Raw genomic sequence first — 24,628 nt, forward strand, 5'->3', positions numbered from 1 at the left:
ATTTCTTACCCTTCTCTTTTCTTTCTTTGTTGCTTAGTAACTAACAGGGGTAGAAAACGTATCGCTGAGCGGGGGGGGGGACCGGTCACTTCGCTTGCTGATTCACCCACTGAACGGCTTTCTCACCTCTCTCTTTCTTCTATACTCTCTCTTTTTCTTCCATGTTCATTTTGCCTCTGTGACAAAATATAAAAACAACAAAAAAATAATACACTATATATATATATATATATATATATATATATATATGAAGTGACTGTCTGTGTGTATGTGTCTGTCTGTGTACATTTCCCTACGCAATAATTCTGCCAATTTTCAATCTACAGACTCGAAATTTGATATACAGGGTAGTAAGATTTGGGAAAATCTTTGTAGGCGGTTTTTGGACAGAAATTTGGCTGCTAAGGAGTCAAAGTTCAACGATTTGACCTTTTAGAACTCTACCAAACTCCTCCGCCAATTTTGGGTCTAAAAATTGAAATTTTAGATATAGGTTCCTTGGATATGGATCTAACTTAATAACTTGATTTGAGCCCAAAACAATAAATGTTAAGGGGTCATAATAGGGGTCAAAGTTTAAAAAAATTTGACCTCTGCGGTCTCTACCAAATAACTAAAGACAATTTCTGGTCTAAACATTTGAAATTTTACATAAAGGGTATTCAGAGATAGGGCAAGCTTTTTAATTGATTTGAGTTGAAAATTTGAGCTACGAATATATAAATGTACGTATGCATGTTTGCATGTCTGCCAATAACTTTCGACAAAGGCGACGAATTTTCACAAGATCAGTATCGTTTTGAAGCTCGACCCTTCAGATGACAAATACCGAAAAATTGGCTAAAAACATTAATTTCTTCACCCTCAACTGGGCACTTTTCTACAGGAAGGAGTCGCTTTTTTCACCGATATTTTCAATAGTTATCCCCTCTTTTTGATTGTTTAACCTTAATTCAAACCTACGTCACTTCCGGTTTGACGGTGTTCATAACAGCAAAGACGTCAGGTTTTTTTCCCATTCTTTTCCTCCTTCGCGGTACGAGTTCGAGCCGGCCTTCCTACTACCACTTTTTTTTTTTTTTTTTTTGCTCAACACACACCTCTAAACGCCCAGGCAACGCCGCACACCCATGGTAGTATTGAGAATTTATTCAAATAAAAGTCATTTTTAACAAAAAAAGATTAGTGTATTGAATAAGATGATAAGCAAACTAGTTAAAAAGATTAGCACAAAACATGTTTAAAAAATATCTATTGACTCTGATATTTCGAGTTTAATCAAGTAATAATCATGGAATGAATTGTGTGTATGGATAGTGCATTGTGGAGAACAAGATCCACTCTCTCCACCAGGCAAATAAGATTTGTACATGGGCACTGCATGTAATGTGTAAGGAATCTACTATTTAAAATAAGATAAAGTTTAAATATATTTTTCTAACACCGGGAGCAACCATAAAAATGTATATAATATGAGCAAGTGTTGTAATTTTTTGATCATTTAAAATGGCACAAGTTTGGTTTATTTGAATTATTCCGACTGTGAATGTGTAATCACTGCACAGGCCATGATTGTTTTCTTGTTGCCTTCGTCTGGATTCAGTTAGATTTCAACACTGGCCTCTATCAACAATGCTATCTCTGTTGACAATGATCGCCAATCCCAATGTTGTGTTTGTGGTCTTTTTATCATTTATTCTGACTATGTCATTGTGTCTCACATTAGCAACTGTCGAGGTGAAGGACACACACAGATTCACATTACAATGAAATAAAACAAAAAATACAAACTCAGATACATTCTGCAAATATAAGTTTCATTCTAACTGAACACAAACAAGCAATCTGTTATTAAGAATCACAGTAACCCAACTGACCCCTTCTACCCATCCTGCTGGAATATATAGAGATATTAGTGTCATCTGTAGTAAACCACCCATCTATCTACCTGAAAATCATAAGCCAGTTTATCTATGGGCATAAAATTATTGCTTTGCAAAAGGTAATGTATCTAGAGGGGCATTAATTTTTTTCAAGACTAAAGTAGCTCATAATCACAGCATAGAATCTCATATGCAGAAGATATTACTTTTTCAAATATATATGTTTCTTGGATAATTTTTCTTTTCTCCTATTGCAGGTCTGCTGTTCATAAAATTGCAACTATTTATTCCACCAAACATGCACCCCATCAAACATGAAACCATGAAACCCCACCAAACATGAAAATATGCATCCCACTAAACATGAAACAATGCATACCACCAAATGTGCAACTATGCCCATACCACTAAAAATAAAACTATGCATCCCAGCTTGCAACTATGCATCCCACTAAATGTGCAACTGTATACTCCACTATGTATGCAACTATGCAACTCCAACAAACATGTAACTCTACATACTACCAAACATGCAACCAACTAAATGTGCATCCAACCACACATGGAATTATAAATACCATCAAATATGCAACAACGCATCCCACAAAACATGCAACTATGTATCCTATTTAAATGAAACTTTATACTCCACTAAATATTCAACGATGCACATGACCAAATATGAAACTATACATCCTTTCTAAATGCAACTATGCATCCCACCAAACATGAGACTATGCATTCCATTAAACATATAACTATGCACCCTACCAAACATGCAGTTATGCCCCCTCTTAAACGTGCAACTATACATCCCACCAAATGTGCAACTATGCATACCACCAAACATGCAACTATGAACCATATCAAACATGCTATTATGAACCATATCAAACAGGCAGCTATGAACCATATCAAACATGCAATTATGCACCATATCAAACATGCAACTATGAACCATATCAAACATGCAACTATGAACCATATCAAACATGCAACTATGAACCATATCAAACATGCAACTATGCACCCACTAATATGTTATGTACACTCTCAAACGTGCAACTATGTATCCCACCAGATACTCAACTATGAACCCCCAAAACATGCAACTATACATCCTGCCAAACACACCAAACATGCAACTATGCATCTCACCAAACATTCAACTATGAAACATGCAACTATGCATCCCACCAAACACACAATTATGCACTCCACTAACAACTATGCATCACACAAAACATGCAACTATGCATCACACCAAATGTGCAACTGTGCATCACACCAAACATGCAACTATGCAGCCCACCAAATATGCAACTGTGCATCCCACTAAATGTGCAACTATGCAACAACAGCAAACATGAACTATGCAATTATACATCCCACCAAATGTACATGCGTCTCATCAAATATGCCACTATACATCCCACCAAACATGCAATTATGCATTCCATCTAAAATCAACTATGCATTCTACCAAAGATACAACTATGCATTATTTTAAATATGCAACTAGTTACTCCATTAAACATGACACTATGCATTCCATTAAAACACTTAACTATGCACCACATTAAACATACAGTATGCATTCTATTAAACATACAACTATGCATCCCATTAAACATACAACTATACATTCTATTAAACATACACCCTTTTGCATGTTTACAGGATTACTGTTCTCACCTTAGATATTATTCTCACAATGTTTCAGTGATGTAATTTCCAACTTTTTTCAGATGCATTTTGACGGGATAATCTATACAAATTTCAAACTGATTTTTATTTAATTTTTCTCAGTCTGTCAACCATGACCATGTAGAATCCTTGAATAATTTCTATTTTATTTTTAATATAGCCTGTAGTTTGGATTGAACCTTCAACCTCTAGTAGACTGTCACTTAGAACTGATTATTACTTACCAACTTTATATCCATTGCATCACATATGTTTAATATAAAGATTCCCAAATTCAACAAGACACATCCAAAATGGTCAGAGGTTATATCAGTTGAAACGTTGTGAGAATAACAGCCAAAATGAGAACTGTAGTCCAAATAATCCATACTGTTCAAACTTTGGTATAAGTCTTTTTTTTTTGTTTTTTACAGGGTGGCTAATATGTTATTAAATGAATGTGGTTTGCTTAAAGGAGACCGACTTATTGTCATTTTGCCACGAATACCTTCATGGTGGCTTATCAATCTAGCTGCCATACGTACTGGTAAGTTTTTTTTTTCTACTTTCATCAATGCCAGATAAAATTGTGAAATTCAGAAAGTTATGGCACTACCATAAGGCATGAAATAAAAGGCAAGAATTAACTAAAAGAAAAGATCCCGACTCTGCTTCCTGCAAAAATTGTCAACTCTTTATTAAAACTCTTCCCACCAGAGTTAGGGAGTCAGCTGAATATAACATAGATTCCTGACACTAGCTCATCACCTCAGAGACTGAAAAAAACTTCGATTACAGAGTTGGAAGTCTTTAAAAAAAATTATTCAAACTCTTTACCTCTGGTATCTATATAAAAGAAAGTCATTCAGATTTTCAAAGTCAGACCCAAATAGAAATCTACAACGTATCTGACATACCTCTATTTCATTCTAGCTAGGCTAGCCTATTTTTTTCATTAGTTTTCCTCGCTGTGCATGAATATATTTTATTTCAATTTGATTTTTTCTGAAAATACCTTTGCCAGCTAAGAAAGATTTTCAGGAGGAAATAAACTTTGAGGCACCAGTATTGATGTCGGTTAACACAAAACCAAATGATTCCATAAGATTTAAATTATCTTTGAAAATAATACTTACAAAATGAATCCATAAGTTTCAATGATTTGGTAAATAATTTTTAAAAAATTACTTTACAGATTAGATCACATGATGGATCACAAGATGGGAGGGCTATATGATCTGGTTGTCAGAAAGCTTGCAGTTTTTCTATAAAAATAAATAAATAAAGCAAATAACAGTTGTAACAGTAATATTGTAACAGTAATAGCAATGATAATACTATTAGTATTAATAATAATACCAATTTAAGTAACTGTAAAATAAGAAATTATTGCCCACTAATAAATAATTGTTTATCAGTGAATTTTATTTACAAAACAACAGTAAATAATATCATTAAGTAACAAAAGTCCATACAAAAAATATATATTCTATGTGTAAGTATAATCAACATATTAAGATAGGAGTGACACATAAGCAAATATCTGCTTTACTACTTGCCTAGATTAAGTAAAGACATTTAGAAGGAAAAAATATGTGATTATTATCATTTACATTTGCTAAAGTAATTTTTCTTTCTGCCTGTCTTATGAGATTAGTGAGAATACATGTGCAAAAGCAATTACTTATAGCATTCTTTCTCACAGCCAAGCAAAATGCAATTGTATTTGATTAAGTTATTATGACCTTCACCTTCACCGTGGGCGTTTGTTTTGTTGGTAAGTACTTCAGTTATGTTTCCCTTAGATTCTTGCAACTTTGCAGCAGAGAATTTGCAGCAAATGATTTGAATTCCATGAAGTTAGAAAAGAAGTTTACTGTTGAATCAAAAGACTCAACTATTTATCATCAATTTTGTTACAAATTAACATTCATAGATGATTTGTATTATATGTTATCAGCTTTCCAATGCCACAACACTTGCATTCCTACCCCAGTTTTACAAGTACTTTAATGTATTGTACTCTGAAGAACTCATAGAACTTGTGTTCCCTAGACCTACATACTCGGGACTAACCTGACATACAGCAAAATCCCATCCCTTCACTGTTGAGGTCCTAGATGCCAGAAAGCTTTCTACTCTAATAGTTTCTTCCTACAGACTGGTAGATTTGGAATTCCCTCCCTATTTCCTGCTTCCCTGACTATACTGATCTGCAGACATAAGTTTAAATGTAATGTGAACTGCTACTCAACTCCCTGTTAGACACAATCCCAAATAGTAACCTCTTACATTTCAAATGGTCTGTCAATGCCTCTTGTTGTTTGTTAACATCAGTTCATCTACTAAAGCACTTTCGATCTGGTCCAAACCACAACCTACGTTTGATTGTGCCCCACTCACAGTTCTTCTCAACTGTCACTATCATCAAATGTCACAAACCCAAAACTCTCTGCAAACTGTTCTTGACTGTTGTAAAACTGTTGCAGAATCTTCTGCCACTCCTAAAACTAACTCTAAAATATATTGACTGATTGTTTGTTTCTGTTATTGTCACACCTTGATTAAGCATCCCATTTTAGCTTTCTTTTGTGTTCCTTAGTGAACAACTTCCTATCACTTGTTTTGCCGATAAACCCATTTCCCTTTTCTTTAATGATCCTTCTTGTTCTCAGAAAATGTAAGGAATGGAACAATGTTTTTTTCTTATTGGCTGTTGGTTACCATAACAACTTTTCTAACATTCACGGTTTATATATACGATTTATTATGAGAGACGGTTTCTTGTGATTGGCTGTTGGTTACCTTAGCAACTTCTCCAACAGTCAACCAGAGGAGCTTCTTATGTTTCAAGCCCCGACTGGTCTTCCCATATTCCCATGGACAGTTAGCCAGATGAACTTTTTGTGTTTCAAGCCTCAACTAGTCTTCCTGTGAACATTCAGCCAGAAGAGTTTCAAGCCCCGATTGGTCTTCCGATAAACATTCAGCCATAGGAGCTTCTTGTTTTAAGCCCCGACTGGTCTTTTGATAGACATTTAGCCAGAGGAGTTTGTGTTTCAAGCCCCGACTGGTCTTCTGGTGAACATTCAGCCAGAGGAGCTTCATTGTGTTTCAAGCCGGACGGTTCTGCTGATGAACATATGAATTAGTGTTTCATGCTTATGCAATCATCAGTGTAGGATAACAATTCCTGCCGATAATATATATATATATATATATATATATATATATATACAGGTTTTTTTATTTAAGTGTATGTACATACATATTTGTATAACAATTATTAATTTAGACCTACACACACGAATGTTTCATGCTTACGCTTACGTAATCATCAGTAAAGGGTAACAGTTCCTGCCAGTAATAAATATATGTATATGTTCTTTACTGAATTATATATATATATATATATATATATATATATATATATATATAATAATTCATCACTAAGACCCTTTGTAATAATGGTTACCCCTTGGATATTGTTGAAACTACTATCAATAAGAAAGTTTCCAATTTTCATAAACCTAAAGAAATTATAGTTAATAGATGTCCTGTGTACCTACATCTACCTTGGCTAGGTAACATTAGTGACCGATTTGCTAAGCAAATTTCTTTGTCTGTGCAACGGTGTTATTTTGCATCGAATCCGCGTGTTGTTTTTTCAACCAGGCCTGTGTTGCCGTCTATTCGCAAAGATGTTCTTCCCCCCCACCATAATAATTCTATTATTTATTTATTTAAGTGTAGTTACAGTACGCACTATGTTGGGCGAACATCGCAAAGATTAGATTTTCGTTTGAAACAGCATGTGCCTTCAAAGATTCGTTATGCAAATTTTTCACCTTCGGATGTTCTGAGTAATACGTATGGTTCTGCGATTTGCGACCATCTTATAAATAACCATGCGTGTGCCACGAATTTCAGTGCTGACATGTTTACGATCCTTAGTAAGTCGCACTCTCCCTATCATTTGAAAATTTTAGAGACTCTTTTCATTAAGTCATTGAGACCTTCTCTTTGCAAGCAAAAAGAAAATCTTCTTGGACTTAATTTAGTCTCTATGTAATTTTTTCCCCCGTTTATTTCTGTTTTTTTTTTTTCCTACCCCCGCCATCTTCATGACTTTTTTGTTTGTTTTAAATCATATTTTCCTCGATTTAGCTTTGATAAGTGAGGAATGAAACCGGGTTAGCTAACCTTTATTTTCATTTTTTATTTTTTAAACTCATTATGCTTTTTGGTCTGTATTTAGCCATTATAAAATTCTTAATTTATACTTACTACACTTATACAATCATCAGTGTAAGGTAACGATTCCTGCCGGTAATGTAAGATGATTTTGAAAACAAAAAGAAAATATTATTACAGAGCAAAGCCTGGAAAAATCATAGATTACATAGAAAAATGCGAGCATAAAAGTAATATGGTTAAGATTAAACTTAAAAAAGTAAAAGGAGTTGTTGTTAAAACTGGAAAATAAAAAGACAAAATATTCTAGTAAAAAATATAATAAATTTATAACTTAAAATACTGCAGCATTAAGAATTTTTTACAAAATTCAGTTTAATATATATAATCAATTCTTAATGCTGCAATATTTAAGTTATTAATTTATATTTTTTACTAGAATATCTTGTCTTTATATATACCTCCCTTCAGCGGAGCATGCGGCAAAACCACAAAAGTAAAATTTAAAAAACACAAAAAAAAATATCACCCGAAAACAATGAAAAGGGGGGGGGAATTCTCCCCGTCTTTCTCTCTTTTCAAAAAACAAAAAACATAATTACGAAAAAATCTGCTCAAAAAAACGGTAACTACTTTCAAAACAAAAAAAAAAAATGTCTCCGCCCGCACATTACCGCCTTCAGTGTTCAGTTCTGCAACAAAATCAATTATTTTTAAAGTCAGCAGTCAGTTATACATTTAAATAAACGTCTCAAACATGTGAAATCAACAATAACACAAAAAACCATTCGCTTTTTCCCCATGAAAACTCTCGATGTACGCATGTCGATTTTTTCTCTTTCTTTCTCTTCTTTTCTTTCATTTTGATTGCGTTTCTTTCTTTTTTCTTTTTCATTTTCAAACGCGCCACACGTCACATAAAAACAGCAAAAAAAAAAAGAAAAATGATTTTATTAGAGTCTGTCTTTTCTCTATCATTACTTAATAAGGTCTGCTTGTGTTTTTTCTTTCTTTTTTTTTCTTCAAAGCAGCAATCAGCATATCAACCGATCTAAAACTTTTCTTACTATTTGTTTTGTTTTTTTTTTTTTTTATATATATATATTTTTTATATCTATCTATCTATCTATCTATCTATCTATCTATCTATCTATCTATCTATCTTCTTCTATATCTATATCTATCTATCTATCTATCTATATCTATATCTTCTATCTATTCTTTCTATCTATCTATCTATCTATCTATCTATATCTATCTATCTATCTATCTATCTTCTATCTATCTATATCTATCTATATCTATCTATATCTATCTATCTTCTATCTTCTATCTATCTATATCTATCTATATCTATCTATCTATCTATCTATCTATCTATCTATCTATATATCTATAAAAACAGAGATGTGTGTGCCACAGACGATTTCTGATTGGTTAATCCAATAATCACATCTCCTAAAAAAGTATAGTTCTTACGCTCTTAACTTTACCATAAAATATTTTGGTCTTATTTATTGTCCATCTTGGAAGGGTTTAATTTTTTTCTAACTTGCCATTTACAAATTAGAAAAATACGAAAGTTACAGACATCACAATCCAACCTCTGACTCAACGTCCGCCATTAACACAAGAAAGCAAACGCTGGACAGATTATTAGTACTACTACTACTACAAACAATACAGCACGAAAACACGCGCACACACGCACACACACTCACGTCCACTACCGTCCTTGGCTACGTCACGTTGTTATGGCAACACGATAAATACACAGTAAATTTGATTTTCTTCATTTCTACGCAAATATTACGCAAATATAAATCATATAGAATATCTGTATGATTATAATTACACGTAATAGTTAAATAAAGATGATCATCGTATAAGAGAACCGAAAAAAAAAAACTAATAGTAGTACTACTACTACTACAAACAATACAGCACGAAAACACGCGCACACACGCACACACACTCACGTCCACTACCGTCCTTGGCTACGTCACGTTGTTATGGCAACACGATAAATACACAGTAAATTTGATTTTCTTCATTTCTACGCAAATATTACGCAAATATAAATCATATAGAATATCTGTATGATTATAATTACACGTAATAGTTAAATAAAGATGATCATCGTATAAGAGAACCGAAAAAAAAAACTAATAGGGAATTTGTATAAAGTTATATTTTCTTTATAAATAAATAGAAAAAAGGGGTGTTGATAAGACTATCGATACTTATACAGTTTAGTGACGACATTAAAAAATGGAAATATTGAAAAAAATTTTTATTGTCCGTAACTGTTATAGACTGAAGTTCTCCGAAAAAAAATTCTTACAGCGAAAAACAATTATTTATCACGACGACGTCAACGTGGCCATTTTGGAAATGTACCTAGCAGAATACCTCCATTTTAGGCCAAATTTCGCAATCTAGCCTTTTTTTTTCGCCATATTGAGATGCGCACAACACATCTGAAATTTTTTACGTTTTTTTTTTTTTTTTTTTAAATCTGCAATTTTTTTGCGTATTTTTTTTTTATAAATAATAATACTATTGAATATGCAAAGAAATTGAAGAATGCAAAGAATTGAGGAATTTTTATACGAGATTATTTTCGAAACATGCTCAGTTGGACACGCATGGATAACTTCGAAACTTCGTTTATTTACTTCTGTTACAAATTAAAAAAAAAAAAAAAAAAAAAAAAACACCCTAAAAATGGCATCTGTCTTCGCAAAAAAAAAAAAAAAAAAAAAAAATCTCATTCTGGTGGAGGTAAAAAAAGGGCTAGATTGGCCTAAAATGGAGGTATTCTGCTATGTACGGCAGTTACCTGCCCTTGGGGAATTCCTGGGCCTGCAATAACATTTCCAAAATGGCCACGTTGACGTAGCCGTGATAAATAATTGTTTTTCGCTGTAAAAAAAAAAACTACTTGATCAAATGAAGTGAAATTTTTTTTCGGAGAACTTCAGTCTATAACAGTTACGTACAATAAAATTTTTTTTTCAATATTTCCATTTTTTAATGTCGTCACTAAACTGTATAAGTACCAGACTATCAATACACACAAAAAAATATAGATTTATTTTTGGGTAAAGTTCCCCCGGGTTTTCCTTTCACTTCAGTAAATAATGGTCTTTTGTTATAAATATATGGCGTACTATTATCCTTATATATATGATGTTTATGTTTATATATATGTATAGGTGATAGTGTCTGTGTGTGTCTGTGTGCATTTCCCTACGCTAAAACTCTGTCAATTTTAAGCCTACAGATTCGAAATTTGATATACAGGGTACTGAGATTTGGGTAAATCGATGTGATAGGTTTTCGACAGAAATTTGGCGATTAAGTGGTCAATATTCAACAATTAGACCTTTGAGAACTCTACCAAACTCCTCCTACAATTTAAGGTCTGAACACATGATATTTTATATATAGATTCCTTGGACATGGATCTAACTTATTAACTTTACTTGATCCCTAAACAATAAATGTTAAGAGGTCATAATAGGGGTCGAAATTTAAAAAAAATTGACCGTTTTTTTTTCCTCAGCATACACTTCAAAACACCTGGGCAACGCCGGGCACCGATTGCTAGTATCTATATAAAAACAGAGATGTGTGTGCCACAGACGATTTCTGATTGGTTAATCCAATAATCACATCTCCTAAAAAACTATGGTTCGTAGGCTTTTAACGATACCATAAAATATTATGGCTTTATTTATTGTCCATCTTGGAAGGGTTTAATTTTTTCCTAACTTGCCATTTACAAATTAGAAAAATACGAAACTAACTTACAATCTAAAAATCGAACCTCCGACTCAACGTCCGCCATTCAGAAAGCAAACGCTGGACAGATTATTAGTACTACTACTACTACAAACAATACAGCACGAAAACACGCGCACACACGCACACACACTCACGTCCACTACCGTCCTTGGCTACGTCACGTTGTTATGGCAACACGATAAATACACAGTAAATTTGATTTTCTTCATTTCTACGCAAATATTACGCAAATGTAAATCATATAGAATATCTGTATGAATATAATTACACGTAATAGTTAAATAAAGATGATCATCGTATAAGAGAACCGAAAAAAAAAACTAATAGGGAATTTGTATAAAGTTGTATTTTCTTTTTAAATAAATAGAAAAAAGGGGTGTTGATAAGACTATCGATACTTATACAGTTTAGTGACGACATTAAAAAATTGGAAATATTGAAAAAAATTTTTATTGTCCGTAACTGTTATAGACTGAAGTTCTCCGAAAAAAAATTCTTACAGCGAAAAACAATTATTTATCACGACGACGTCAACGTGGCCATTTTGGAAATGTACCTAGCAGAATACCTCCATTTTAGGCCAAATTTCGCAATCTAGCCTTTTTTTTTCTCGCCATATTGAGATGCGCACAACACATCTGCAATTTTTTTACGTTTTTTTTCTTTTCTTTTTTTAAATCTGCAATTTTTTTGCGTTTTTTTTTTTTTTAAATAAGAATACTATTGAATATGCAAAGAAATTGAAGAATGCAAAGAATTGAAGAATTTTTATACGAGATTATTTTCGAAACATGCTCAGTTGGACACGCATGGATAACTTCGAAACTTCGTTTATTTACTTCTGTTACAAATTAAAAAAAAAAAAAAAAAAAAACACCCCAAAAATGGCATCTGTCTTCGCAAAAAAAAAAAAAAAAAAAAAAAAATCTCATTCTGGTGGAGGTAAAAAAAGGGCTAGATTGGCCTAAAATGGAGGTATTCTGCTATGTACGGCTGTTACCTGCCCTTGGGAATTCCTGGGCCTGCAATAACATTTCCAAAATGGCCACGTTGACGTAGCCGTGATAAATAATTGTTTTTCGCTGTAAAAAAAAAAAACTACTTGATCAAATGAAGTGAAATTTTTTTTCGGAGAACTGCAGTCTATAACAGTTACGTACAATAAAAATTTTTTTTCAATATTTCCATTTTTTAATGTCGTCACTAAACTGTATAAGTACCAGACTATCAATACACACAAAAAAATATAGATTTATTTTTGGGTAAAGTTCCCCCGGGTTTTCCTTTCACTTCAGTAAATAATGGTCTTTTGTTATATATATATGGCGTACTATTATCCTTATATATATGATGTTTATGTTTATATATATGCATAGGTGATAGTGTCTGTGTGTGTCTGTGTGCATTTCCCTACGCTAAAACTCTGTCAATTTTAAGCCTACAGATTCGAAATTTGATATACAGGGTACTGAGATTTGGGAAAATCGATGTGATAGGTTTTCGACAGAAATTTGGCGATTAAGTGGTCAATATTCAACAATTAGACCTTTGAGAACTCTACCAAACTCCTCCTACAATTTAAGGTCTGAACACATGATATTTTATATATAGATTCCTTGGACATGGATCTAACTTATTAACTTTACTTGATCCCTAAACAATAAATGTTAAGAGGTCATAATAGGGGTCGAAATTTAAAAAAAATTGACTGTTTTTTTTTCCTCAGCATACACTTCAAAACACCTGGGCAACGCCGGGCACCGATTGCTAGTATATCTATAAAAACAGAGATGTGTGTGCCACAGACGATTTCTGATTGGTTAATCCAATAATCACATCTCCTAAAAAACAATGGTTTCTACGCTCTTACCTTTACCATAAAATATTATGGCTTTATTTATTGTCCATCTTGGAAGGGTTTAATTTTTTCCTAACTTGCGATTTACAAATTAAAAAAATACGAAACTACAATCTAACAATCGAACCTCCGACATCACGGCCGCCATTATGAAACTAAACTAAAAAAAAAAACGCGCGTTCACTCATGGTCTTTACATTTCGGGTTTGGTTACTTGTGCAGTTTTCCATTGACATTAAAAAATGGAAATATTTAAAAAAAATATATATTGTACGTACTCGTCATGGGATAAAGTTTTCCTACAGAAAAAATCACGTAATTTCATCAAGTAGTTATTTTTTTATAGCGAAAAAAGAAAAAAATCAACGCTACAAGCGAGTCATTATTAATTAAACAGAAAGTTCAAGTAGGGGGATTTCCCTTTTTTTTTTTTATATCGAGGCCAAATTTCGCAAATTTGGCCTTTTTTTTAAAGCAGTTTGGCCTTCAAAATTTCTGTTTGGCCTTTTTCCTCACCGATGAAATAAAAAAGACAAATAAAAACAACGCAATAAAACTTTTAAAAATACGGCACACTTTTGTTGTTCTTGTTTGTTTTTTTTGGTAATTTTCCTTATTTTTTTATTTATTCAAGATAATACTATTAAATGGACACTATTATGCCAAATTACCCCCCCCCCAAAAAAAAATGCACAAAGATTCGAGATTTAAGGTTTTGACGAGATAATTTAGCGAATTGTCCGGACTATTGCGAGAGAACCATCCATTAGTTTTTCCTGAAATTTTGCCACAAATTGTATTTCAATACATAGATGTGCATAGTAACAACATTTTTTTCCGAAAATTCCCGTTGCGTCTCCAGATTTCATCGGTGAAGAAAAAGTCCAAACAGAACTTTTGAAGGCCAAACTGCTTTTAAAAAAGGCCAAATTCGCGAAATTTGGCCTCGCTATCATAAAAAAGTGGGAAATCCCCCAACTAGAACTTTCTGTTTGGTTAAGAATCAAGGTGGCTGATTTATATATTACTCGCTTATAAGACTATCAATACACACAAAAAAAATATAGATTTATTTTTGGGTAAATTTCCCCCGGGTTTTCCTTTCACTTGAGTAAATAATGGTCTTTTGTTAAATATATGGCGTACTATTATCCTTATATATATGATGTTTATGTTTATATATATATATATAAGTGATAGTGTCTGTGTGTGTCTGTGCGTCTGTGTGCATTCCCCTACGCTAAAACTCTGTCAATTTTAAGCCTAGAGATTCGAAATTTGATATACAGGGTACTGAGATTTGGGAAAATCGATGTGATAGGTTTTCAACAGAAATTTGGCGATTAAGTGGTCAATATTCAACGATTTGACCTTTGAGAACTCTACCAAACTCCTCCTACAATTTTGGGTCTAAACACGTGATATTTTAGATATAGATTTCTTGGACATGGATCTAACTTATTAACGTTACTTGATCCCTAAACAATAAATGTTAAGAGGTCATAATAGGGGTCAAAGTTTAAAAAAATTGACCGTTTTTTTTTCTCAGCATTAACCTCAAAACACCTGGGCAACGCCGGGCACCGATTGCTAGTCTATCTATATCTATCTATCTATCTTCTATCTATATCTATCTATCTATATCTATATTCTATATATATCTATAAAAACAGAGATGTGTGTGCCACAGACGATTTCTGATTGGTTAATCCAATAATCACATCTCCTAAAAAACAATGGTTTCTACGCTCTTACCTTTACCATAAAATATTATGGCTTTATTTATTGTCCATCTTGGAAGGGTTTAATTTTTTCCTAACTTGCGATTTACAAATTAAAAAAATACGAAACTACAATCTAACAATCGAACCTCCGACATCACGGCCGCCATTATGAAACTAAACTAAAAAAAAAAACGCGCGTTCACTCATGGTCTTTACATTTCGGGTTTGGTTACTTGTGCAGTTTTCCATTGACATTAAAAAATGGAAATATTTAAAAAAATATATATTGTACGTACTCGTCATGGGATAAAGTTTTCCTACAGAAAAAATCACGTAATTTCATCAAGTAGTTATTTTTTTATAGCGAAAAAAGAAAAAAATCAACGCTACAAGCGAGTCATTATTAATTAAACAGAAAGTTCAAGTAGGGGGATTTCCCTTTTTTTTTTTATATCGAGGCCAAATTTCGCAAATTTGGCCTTTTTTTTAAAGCAGTTTGGCCTTCAAAATTTCTGTTTGGCCTTTTTCCTCACCGATGAAATAAAAAAAACAAATAAAAACAACGCAATAAAACTTTTAAAAATACGGCACACTTTTGTTGTTCTTGTTTGTTTTTTTTGGTAATTTTCCTTATTTTTTTATTTATTCAAGATAATACTATTAAATGGACACTATTATGCCAAATTACCCCCCCCCCCCCAAAAAAAAAAAATGCCAAAGATTCGAGATTTAAGGTTTTGACGAGATAATTTAGCGAATTGTCCGGACTATTGCGAGAGAACCATCCATTAGTTTTTCCTGAAATTTTGCCACAAATTGTATTTCAATACATAGATGTGCATAGTAACAACATTTTTTTCCGAAAATTCCCGTTGCGTCTCCAGATTTCATCGGTGAAGAAAAAGTCCAAACAGAACTTTTGAAGGCCAAACTGCTTTTAAAAAAGGCCAAATTCGCGAAATTTGGCCTCGCTATCATAAAAAAGTGGGAAATCCCCCAACTAGAACTTTCTGTTTGGTTAAGAATCAAGGTGGCTGATTTATATATTACTCGCTTATAAGACTATCAATACACACAAAAAAAATATAGATTTATTTTTGGGTAAATTTCCCCCGGGTTTTCCTTTCACTTGAGTAAATAATGGTCTTTTGTTAAATATATGGCGTACTATTATCCTTATATATATGATGTTTATGTTTATATATATAAGTGATAGTGTCTGTGTGTGTCTGTGCGTCTGTGTGCATTTCCCTACGCTAAAACTCTGTCAATTTTAAGCCTAGAGATTCGAAATTTGATATACAGGGTACTGAGATTTGGGAAAATCGATGTGATAGGTTTTCAACAGAAATTTGGCGATTAAGTGGTCAATATTCAACGATTTGACCTTTGAGAACTCTACCAAACTCCTCCTACAATTTTGGGTCTAAACACGTGATATTTTAGATATAGATTTCTTGGACATGGATCTAACTTATTAACGTTACTTGATCCCTAAACAATAAATGTTAAGAGGTCATAATAGGGGTCAAAGTTTAAAAAAATTGACCGTTTTTTTTTCTCAGCATTAACCTCAAAACACCTGGGCAACGCCGGGCACCGATTGCTAGTATATCTATAAAAACAGAGATGTGTGTGCCACAGACGATTTCTGATTGGTTAATCCAATAATCACATCTCCTAAAAAACTATGGTTCGTAGGCTCTTGAATTTACCATAAAATATTATGGCTTTATTTATTGTCCATCTTGGAAGGGTTTAATTTTTTCCTAACTTGCGATTTACAAATTACAAAAATACGAAACTAACTTACAATCTAACAATCGAACCTCCGACATCACGGCCGCCATTATGAAACTAAACTAAAAAAAAAAAAAAAAACGCACGTCCACTCGTGGTCTTTACATTTCGGGTTTGGGTACTTGTGCAGTTTTCCATTGACATTAAAAAATGGAAATATTTTTTTAAAAAAATATATTGTACGTACTCGTCATGGGATAACGTTTTCCTACAGAAAAAATCACGTAATTTCATCAAGTAGTTATTTTTTTTATAGCGAAAAAAGAAAAAAATCAACGCTACAAGCGAAATTAAACAGAAAGTTCAAGTAGGGGGATTTCCCTTTTTTTTTTTCATAGCAAGGCCAAATTTCGCGAATTTGGCCTTTTTTTAAAGCAGTTTGGCCTTCAAAATTTCTGTTTGGCCATTTTCTTCACCGATGAAATAAAAAAAGCAAATAAAAACAACGCAATAAAACTTTTAAAAATACGCCACACTTTTGTTGTTCTTGTTTGTTTTTTTTTTGGTAATTTTCCTTATTTTTTTATTTTTTCAAGAAAATACTATTAAATGGACACTATTATGCCAAATTAGCCCCCCCCCCCAAAAAAAATGCACAAAAATTCGAGATTTAAGGTTTTGACGAGATAATTTAGCGAATTGTCCGGACTATTGCGAGATAACCATCCATTAGTTTTTCCTGAAATGTTGCCACAAATTGTATTTCATTACATAGATGTGCATAGTAACAACATTTTTTTGCCGAAAATTCCCGTTGCGTCTCCAGATTACATCGGTGAAGAAAAAGGCCAAACAGAAATTTTGAAGGCCAAACTGCTTTAAAAAAAGGCCAAATTCGCGAAATTTGGCCTCGCTATAAAAAAAAAAAGGGGGAAATACCTAGAGATTCGAAATTTGATATACAGGGTACTGAGATTTGGGAAAATCGATGTGATAGGTTTTCGACAGAAATTTGGCGATTAAGTGGTCAATATTCAACAATTAGACCTTTGAGAACTCTACCAAACTCCTCCTACAATTTAAGGTCTGACCACGTGATATTTTATATATAGATTCCTTGGACATGGATCTAACTTATTAACTTTACTTGATCCTTAAACAATAAATGTTAAGAGGTCATAATAGGGGTTAAAGTTTAACAAAATTGACCGTTTTTTTTTCCTCAGCATACACTTCAAAACACCTGGGCAACGCCGGGCACCGATTGCTAGTTTCTTATAAATAGTAGTCTAGCTTCTTTTTTTTTTTTTTCTTTAAGGACCCATTCACGTTGGATCAGTCGATAACATGGTTCATTCTCGCATCGATGATACGAACTGGTCGAAATAAGGCATTATTCGCAGTTTCGTGTTAGAGGTGTCAAAAATTCCTACAAAAATTCTGATACTGCTAAGGCATCAGTGTTACATGAATGGTTTATGCGTCCTTCTATTTATTACTTATTTGTTCGTTTACTTTACTTATCGTTTTCTTGTTACTGTTTCTTTTACTTCTGCGGGTACTTTTAGAGTGTCTGTGTGTTCTTACATATATGTTCTTACTTATATGGGTGTGTGTACGCTCTTAGTTCTTGCCTTGAAAGGTCTCGACATGTATGTGCAAATACATAATCGTACATACCTGTTTGCCTTGTCCAGCGACTATCTTCTTGGACGCTGGTCTGCCATCTCGTGAGGAGTGGTCGCTGCTGCAGACAGACGCATTAATGAACACAAGATGGGGTTTGAAGCTTCAGTTATTTTATCAAAAGACAAGCCTATATTGGGCCCTTGGTTGTCGGAGATCCAAGATTTCCCCTCTACATTCTCTGCTGCCCAAGACCAACTCTCAGCCCATGTGTTCGTCGACCGAAAGACGACAAACACAATTCAGTGTCACCCCTAATTTCCAGTGCACTTCACCCCTAATTTCCGGTGCATCTGACCTAGGTTGACAAAAGGTGACTTGAGTTTGACGCCTGTCAAACCCAACCTTTTCTGACCCCACTAAACTCGCTGATAGGAATCGAAAATATACTTACATAACTTATTATTTCTACAAACTACCTAGATAGCATTTAAGATGGGATTTCCAATACTACACTTTGACTGAAATAGAATGAGTTAATATGCTGTAAACTAAATCAAACAAAATCATTTAATACGGAAGACCTGCCAAAAGAAGTGAACGAGTCAGCACCTGTAAATTGCGCTGCAGTGGGACATAGACTCAGCCCGGAGCATATTAATGATGTCCATTGCCAAAGCGGACACCCCGGTGTAAACCGAACGCTTTACTTCGCCAGATTGGTTGACCCCTCTGTGTCTCAGAGGGCTGTGAAATCTGTTGTGGGAAGCTGCAACACCTGCCGATCGATCGACCCAGCACCTGTCCGGTGGAAGAAGGGAATACTCAGTGTGAAGCGTAATTGGAATAGGATTGCGATGGACATAACGCACTACAACGGGAGGCATTTTTTGACGCTTATCGACTGTGGAACATCTAGGTTTTCATTGTGGCGGCCCCTTCGCCGGCAGGACGCGGCTGCCATTATCCATGAGTTGGAAGGTGTGTTCCTCGAGCGTGGCCCTCCTTCTGAGATACTCACCGACAATGGCCCCGCTTTTGTTAGTGGGCCGTTTAAACAGTTTGCAGATGGCTGGGGTGTCCATCTGCGTTTTCGGTGTGCCCATGTTCCGAGTGGAAACGGGATTATCACAGAACTGTTAAGACAATCGCAGCGCGGAAGGGGTGTACGGTACCTGAAGCAGTCTATTGGTACAACGTCACCCCTAAGGACAATGTTTCACCCTCCACCGTGCCAGCCAACGCGCTACATACATACCGTGTCAGGGTGAGAGGTTTGGAGAGCAGCTCACTACCCGAACCGGAGCCACCACAAAAGAACATAAAAGAGGGAGATGTCGTCTGGGTTAAAAAACCCCGAGGCCAGTGCACGACTCGCTACGGAACCGGTCATGTCACTGAAGTGATCAGCCCGCAGGCGGTGCGAGTTGATGGAGTACCTCGTCATATTAAAGACTTAAGATCAGTATTCCAAACGCAGCTGCCGCTTGACGAAGATAGTGAAATTGAATCCGTGACCAGCGACCCATCATTCTGGTTCATGACGGCTTCAACGCACAGCGACACTGAGAGTGGTAGCCTTCAAAGTACTGACCTTCCTGCTGATGATGAAGACCCGGACAGTGATACTGCGATGCTCAGCTTTAGGTTCGCCGACCTTCGTGTCACGGAAGACAGCGCAGACGATGATGAAGCCACGAATCCCCCTCTCCGAAGAAGCACTCGAAGAAAAAGGCCACCGCCTCCCTGCTCTTTCTGTGATAATGAGATCGGGGGGAGTGTGTAATAAATTGCGAACAGACGGGCTTACCTGACAAACGCTCGAGGTGTGCACTCTGCAAAGCGAGCACGTCCAAAGAAAAATGGCAAGATGGCGGCGGCCGGTTAATATTGCCAAGTAATCACGCAAAATCTCGTGTTCTCTCGCACACACGAGAGTTCAGCTTAGCATAAAAACGGGTCACTGTGAGCAAGAAGGGAGAAGGAAACACGCAGTCAAGACAAAGACGACGCTTCTGACGACTGAGAAGAAAAAAGAAGAAAAAGAGCAAGAAGTAGAAGAGGAAGAAGAGAACAATACATGAGAAGACGAGGTGTGTGCGGTTTTGAGTGAATCGAAACAGACAGAAAAAAAACTCTGATTACATTTAATACTTTGACTGAAGTAGAATGAGTTAATATGCTGTAAACTAAATCAAATAAAATCATTTAATACTTTGAGTGAAGTAGAATGAGTTAATATGCTATAAACTAAATCAAACAAAATCACTTAATACTTTGACTGAAGTAGAATGAGTTAATATGCTGTAAACTAAATCAAACACAATCATTTAATACTTTGACTGAAGTAGAATGAGTTAATATGCTATAAACTAAATCAAATAAAATCATTTAATACTTTGACTGAAGTAGAATGGGTGAATATGCTATAAACTAAATCAAATAAAATTATTTAATACTTTGACTGAAGTAGAATGAGTTAATATGCTATAAACTAAATCAAATAAAATCATTTAATACTTTGACTGAAGTAGAATGAGTTAATATGCTATAAACTAAATCAAACAAAATTATTTAATACTTTGACTGAAGTAGAATGAGTAATATGCTGTAAACTAAATCAAATAAAATCACTTAATACTTTGACTGAAGTAGAATGAGTTAATATGCTATAAACTAAATCAAACGAAATCATTTAATACTTTGACTGAAGTAGAATGAGTTAATATGCTGTAAACTAAATCAAATAAAATCATTTAATACTTTGACTGAAGTAGAATGAGTTAATATGCTATAAACTAAATCAAACAAAATTATTTAATACTTTGACTGAAGTAGAATGAGTTAATATGCTGTAAACTAAATCAAATAAAATCATTTAATACTTTGAGTGAAGTAGAATGAGTTAATATGCTATAAACTAAATCAAATAAAATCATTTAATACTTTGACTGAAGTAGAATGAGTTAATATGCTATAAACTAAATCAAATAAAATCATTTAATACTTTGACTGAAGTAGAATAAGTTAATATGCTATAAACTAAATCAAATAAAATCATTTAATACTTTGACTGAAGTAGAATGAGTTAATATGCTGTAAACTAAATCAAATAAAATCACTTAATACTTTGACTGAAGTAGAATGAGTTAATATGCTGTAAACTAAATCAAATAAAATCATTTAATACTTTGACTGAAGTAGAATGAGTTAATATGCTATAAACTAAATCAAATAAAATCACTTAATACTTTGACTGAAGTAGAATGAGTTAATATGCTGTAAACTAAATCAAACGAAATCATTTAATACGTTGTCTGAAGTAGAATGAGTTAATATGCTATAAACTAAATCAAACGAAATCATTTAATACTTTGACTGAAGTAGAATGAGTTAATATGCTATAAACTAAATCAAATAAAATCATTTAATACTTAGGACTGAAGTAGAATGAGTTAATATGCTATAAACTAAATCAAGTAAAATCACTTAATACTTTGACTGAAGTAGAATGAGTTAATATGCTATAAACTAAATCAAATAAAATTATTTAATACTTTGACTGAAGTAGAATGAGTTAATATGCTGTAAACTAAATCAAATAAAATAATTTAATACTTTGACTGAAGTAGAATGAGTTAATATGCTGTAAACTAAATCAAATAAAATCATTTAATACTTTGACTGAAGTAGAATGAGTTAATATGCTGTAAACTAAATCAAACGAAATTATTTAATACTTTGACTGAAGTAGAATGGGTGAATATGCTATAAACTAAATCAAATAAAATCACTTAATACTTTGACTGAAGTAGAATGAGTTAATATGCTATAAACTAAATCAAATAAAATCATTTAATACTTTGACTGAAGTAGAATGAGTTAATATGCTGTAAACTAAATCAAACGAAATTATTTAATATTTTGACTGAAGTAGAATGGGTGAATATGCTATAAACTAAATCAAGTAAAATCACTTAATACTTTGACTGAAGTAGAATGAGTTAATATGCTATAAACTAAATCAAATAAAATCATTTAATACTTTGACTGAAGTAGAATGAGTTAATATGCTATAAACTAAATCAAATAAAATCATTTAATACTTTGAGTGAAGTAGAATGAGTGAATATGCTGTAAACTAAATAAAATAAAATAATTTAATACTTTGACTGAAGTAGAATGAGTTAATATGCTGTAAACTAAATCAAACGAAATTATTTAATACTTTGACTGAAGTAGAATGGGTGAATATGCTATAAACTAAATCAAATAAAATCACTTAATACTTTGACTGAAGTAGAATGAGTTAATATGCTATAAACTAAATCAAATAAAATCATTTAATACTTTGACTGAAGTAGAATTAGTTAATATGCTGTAAACTAAATCAAACGAAATTATTTAATACTTTGACTGAAGTAGAATGGGTTAATATGCTATAAACTAAATCAAGTAAAATCACTTAATACTTTGACTAAAGTAGAATGAGTTAATATGCTATAAACTAAATCAAATAAAATCATTTAATACTTTGAGTGAAGTAGAATGAGTTAATATGCTGTAAACTAAATCAAACGAAATTATTTAATACTTTGACTGAAGTAGAATGAGTTAATATGCTATAAACTAAATCAAGTAAAATCACTTAATACTTTGACTGAAGTAGAATGAGTTAATATGCTGTAAACTAAATCAAATAAAATCATTTAATACTTTGACTGAAGTAGAATGAGTTAATATGCTGTAAACTAAATCAAATAAAATAATTTAATACTTTGACTGAAGTAGAATGAGTTAATATGCTGTAAACTAAATCAAATAAAATCATTTAATACTTTGACTGAAGTAGAATGAGTTAATATGCTGTAAACTAAATCAAACGAAATTATTTAATACTTTGACTGAAGTAGAATGGGTGAATATGCTATAAACTAAATCAAATAAAATCATTTAATACTTTGACTGAAGTAGAATGGGTGAATATGCTATAAACTAAATCAAATAAAATCATTTAATACTTTGACTTACGTAGAATGGGTGAATATGCTATAAACTAAATCAAATAAAATCATTTAATACTTTGACTGAAGTAGAATGGGTGAATATGCTATAAACTAAATCAAATAAAATCATTTAATACTTTGACTGAAGTAGAATGAGTTAATATGCTGTAAACTAAATCAAATAAAATCATTTAATAATTTGACTGAAGTAGAATGAGTTAATATGCTATAAACTAAATCAAATAAAATCACTTAATACTTTGACTGAAGTAGAATGAGTTAATATGCTGTAAACTAAATCAAACGAAATCATTTAATACTTTGACTGAAGTAGAATGAGTTAATATGCTGTAAACTAAATCAAATAAAATCATTTAATACTTTGACTGAAGTAGAATGAGTTAATATGCTATAAACTAAATCAAATAAAATCATTTAATACTTTGACTGAAGTAGAATGAGTTAATATGCTATAAACTAAATCAAGTAAAATAACTTAATACTTTGACTGAAGTAGAATGAGTTAATATGCTGTAAACTAAATGAAATAAAATCATTCATTACTTTGAGTGAAGTAGAATGAGTTAATATGCTATAAACTAAATCAAATAAAATCACTTAATACTTTGACTGAAGGAGAATGAGTTAATATGCTGTAAACTAAATCAAACGAAATCATTTAATACTTTGACTGAAGTAGAATGAGTTAATATGCTGTAAACTAAATCAAATAAAATCATTTAATACTTTGACTGAAGTAGAATGAGTTAATATGCTATAAACTAAATCAAATAAAATCATTTAATACTTTGACTGAAGTAGAATGAGTTAATATGCTATAAACTAAATCAAGTAAAATAACTTAATACTTTGACTGAAGTAGAATGAGTTAATATGCTGTAAACTAAATCAAATAAAATCATTTGATACTTTGACTGAAGTAGAATGAGTTAATATGCTATAAACTAAATCAAACAAAATTATTTAATACTTTGACTGAAGTAGAATGAGTTAATATGCTGTAAACTAAATCAAATAAAATCATTTAATACTTTTACTGAAGTAGAATGAGTTAATATGCGATAAACTAAATCAAATAAA

The 24,628-nt window shown here is 32.8% G+C and overlaps 1 protein-coding gene across 5 annotated transcripts in view; it reads left to right on the plus strand.

Moving 5' to 3' along the window:
* LOC145293128 (acyl-coenzyme A synthetase ACSM3, mitochondrial-like) overlaps positions 1-24,628 on the plus strand; it is a 261,013-nt gene that overhangs the window by 150,420 nt on the left and 85,965 nt on the right. For all 5 annotated transcript variants that reach the window (XM_080139532.1, XM_080139533.1, XM_080139536.1 and 2 more), the window contains exon 3: positions 4,004-4,116. In XM_080139532.1, coding sequence (XP_079995658.1) covers positions 4,004-4,116 — 113 coding nt within the window. The remainder of the gene's footprint in view (positions 1-4,003; positions 4,117-24,628) is intronic.

The sequence above is a fragment of the Euprymna scolopes genome, chromosome 14 (genome assembly GCF_053919585.1).
Source record: "Euprymna scolopes isolate OS-2025 chromosome 14, ASM5391958v1, whole genome shotgun sequence".
NCBI classification, from domain to species: Eukaryota; Metazoa; Mollusca; class Cephalopoda; order Sepiida; family Sepiolidae; genus Euprymna; species Euprymna scolopes.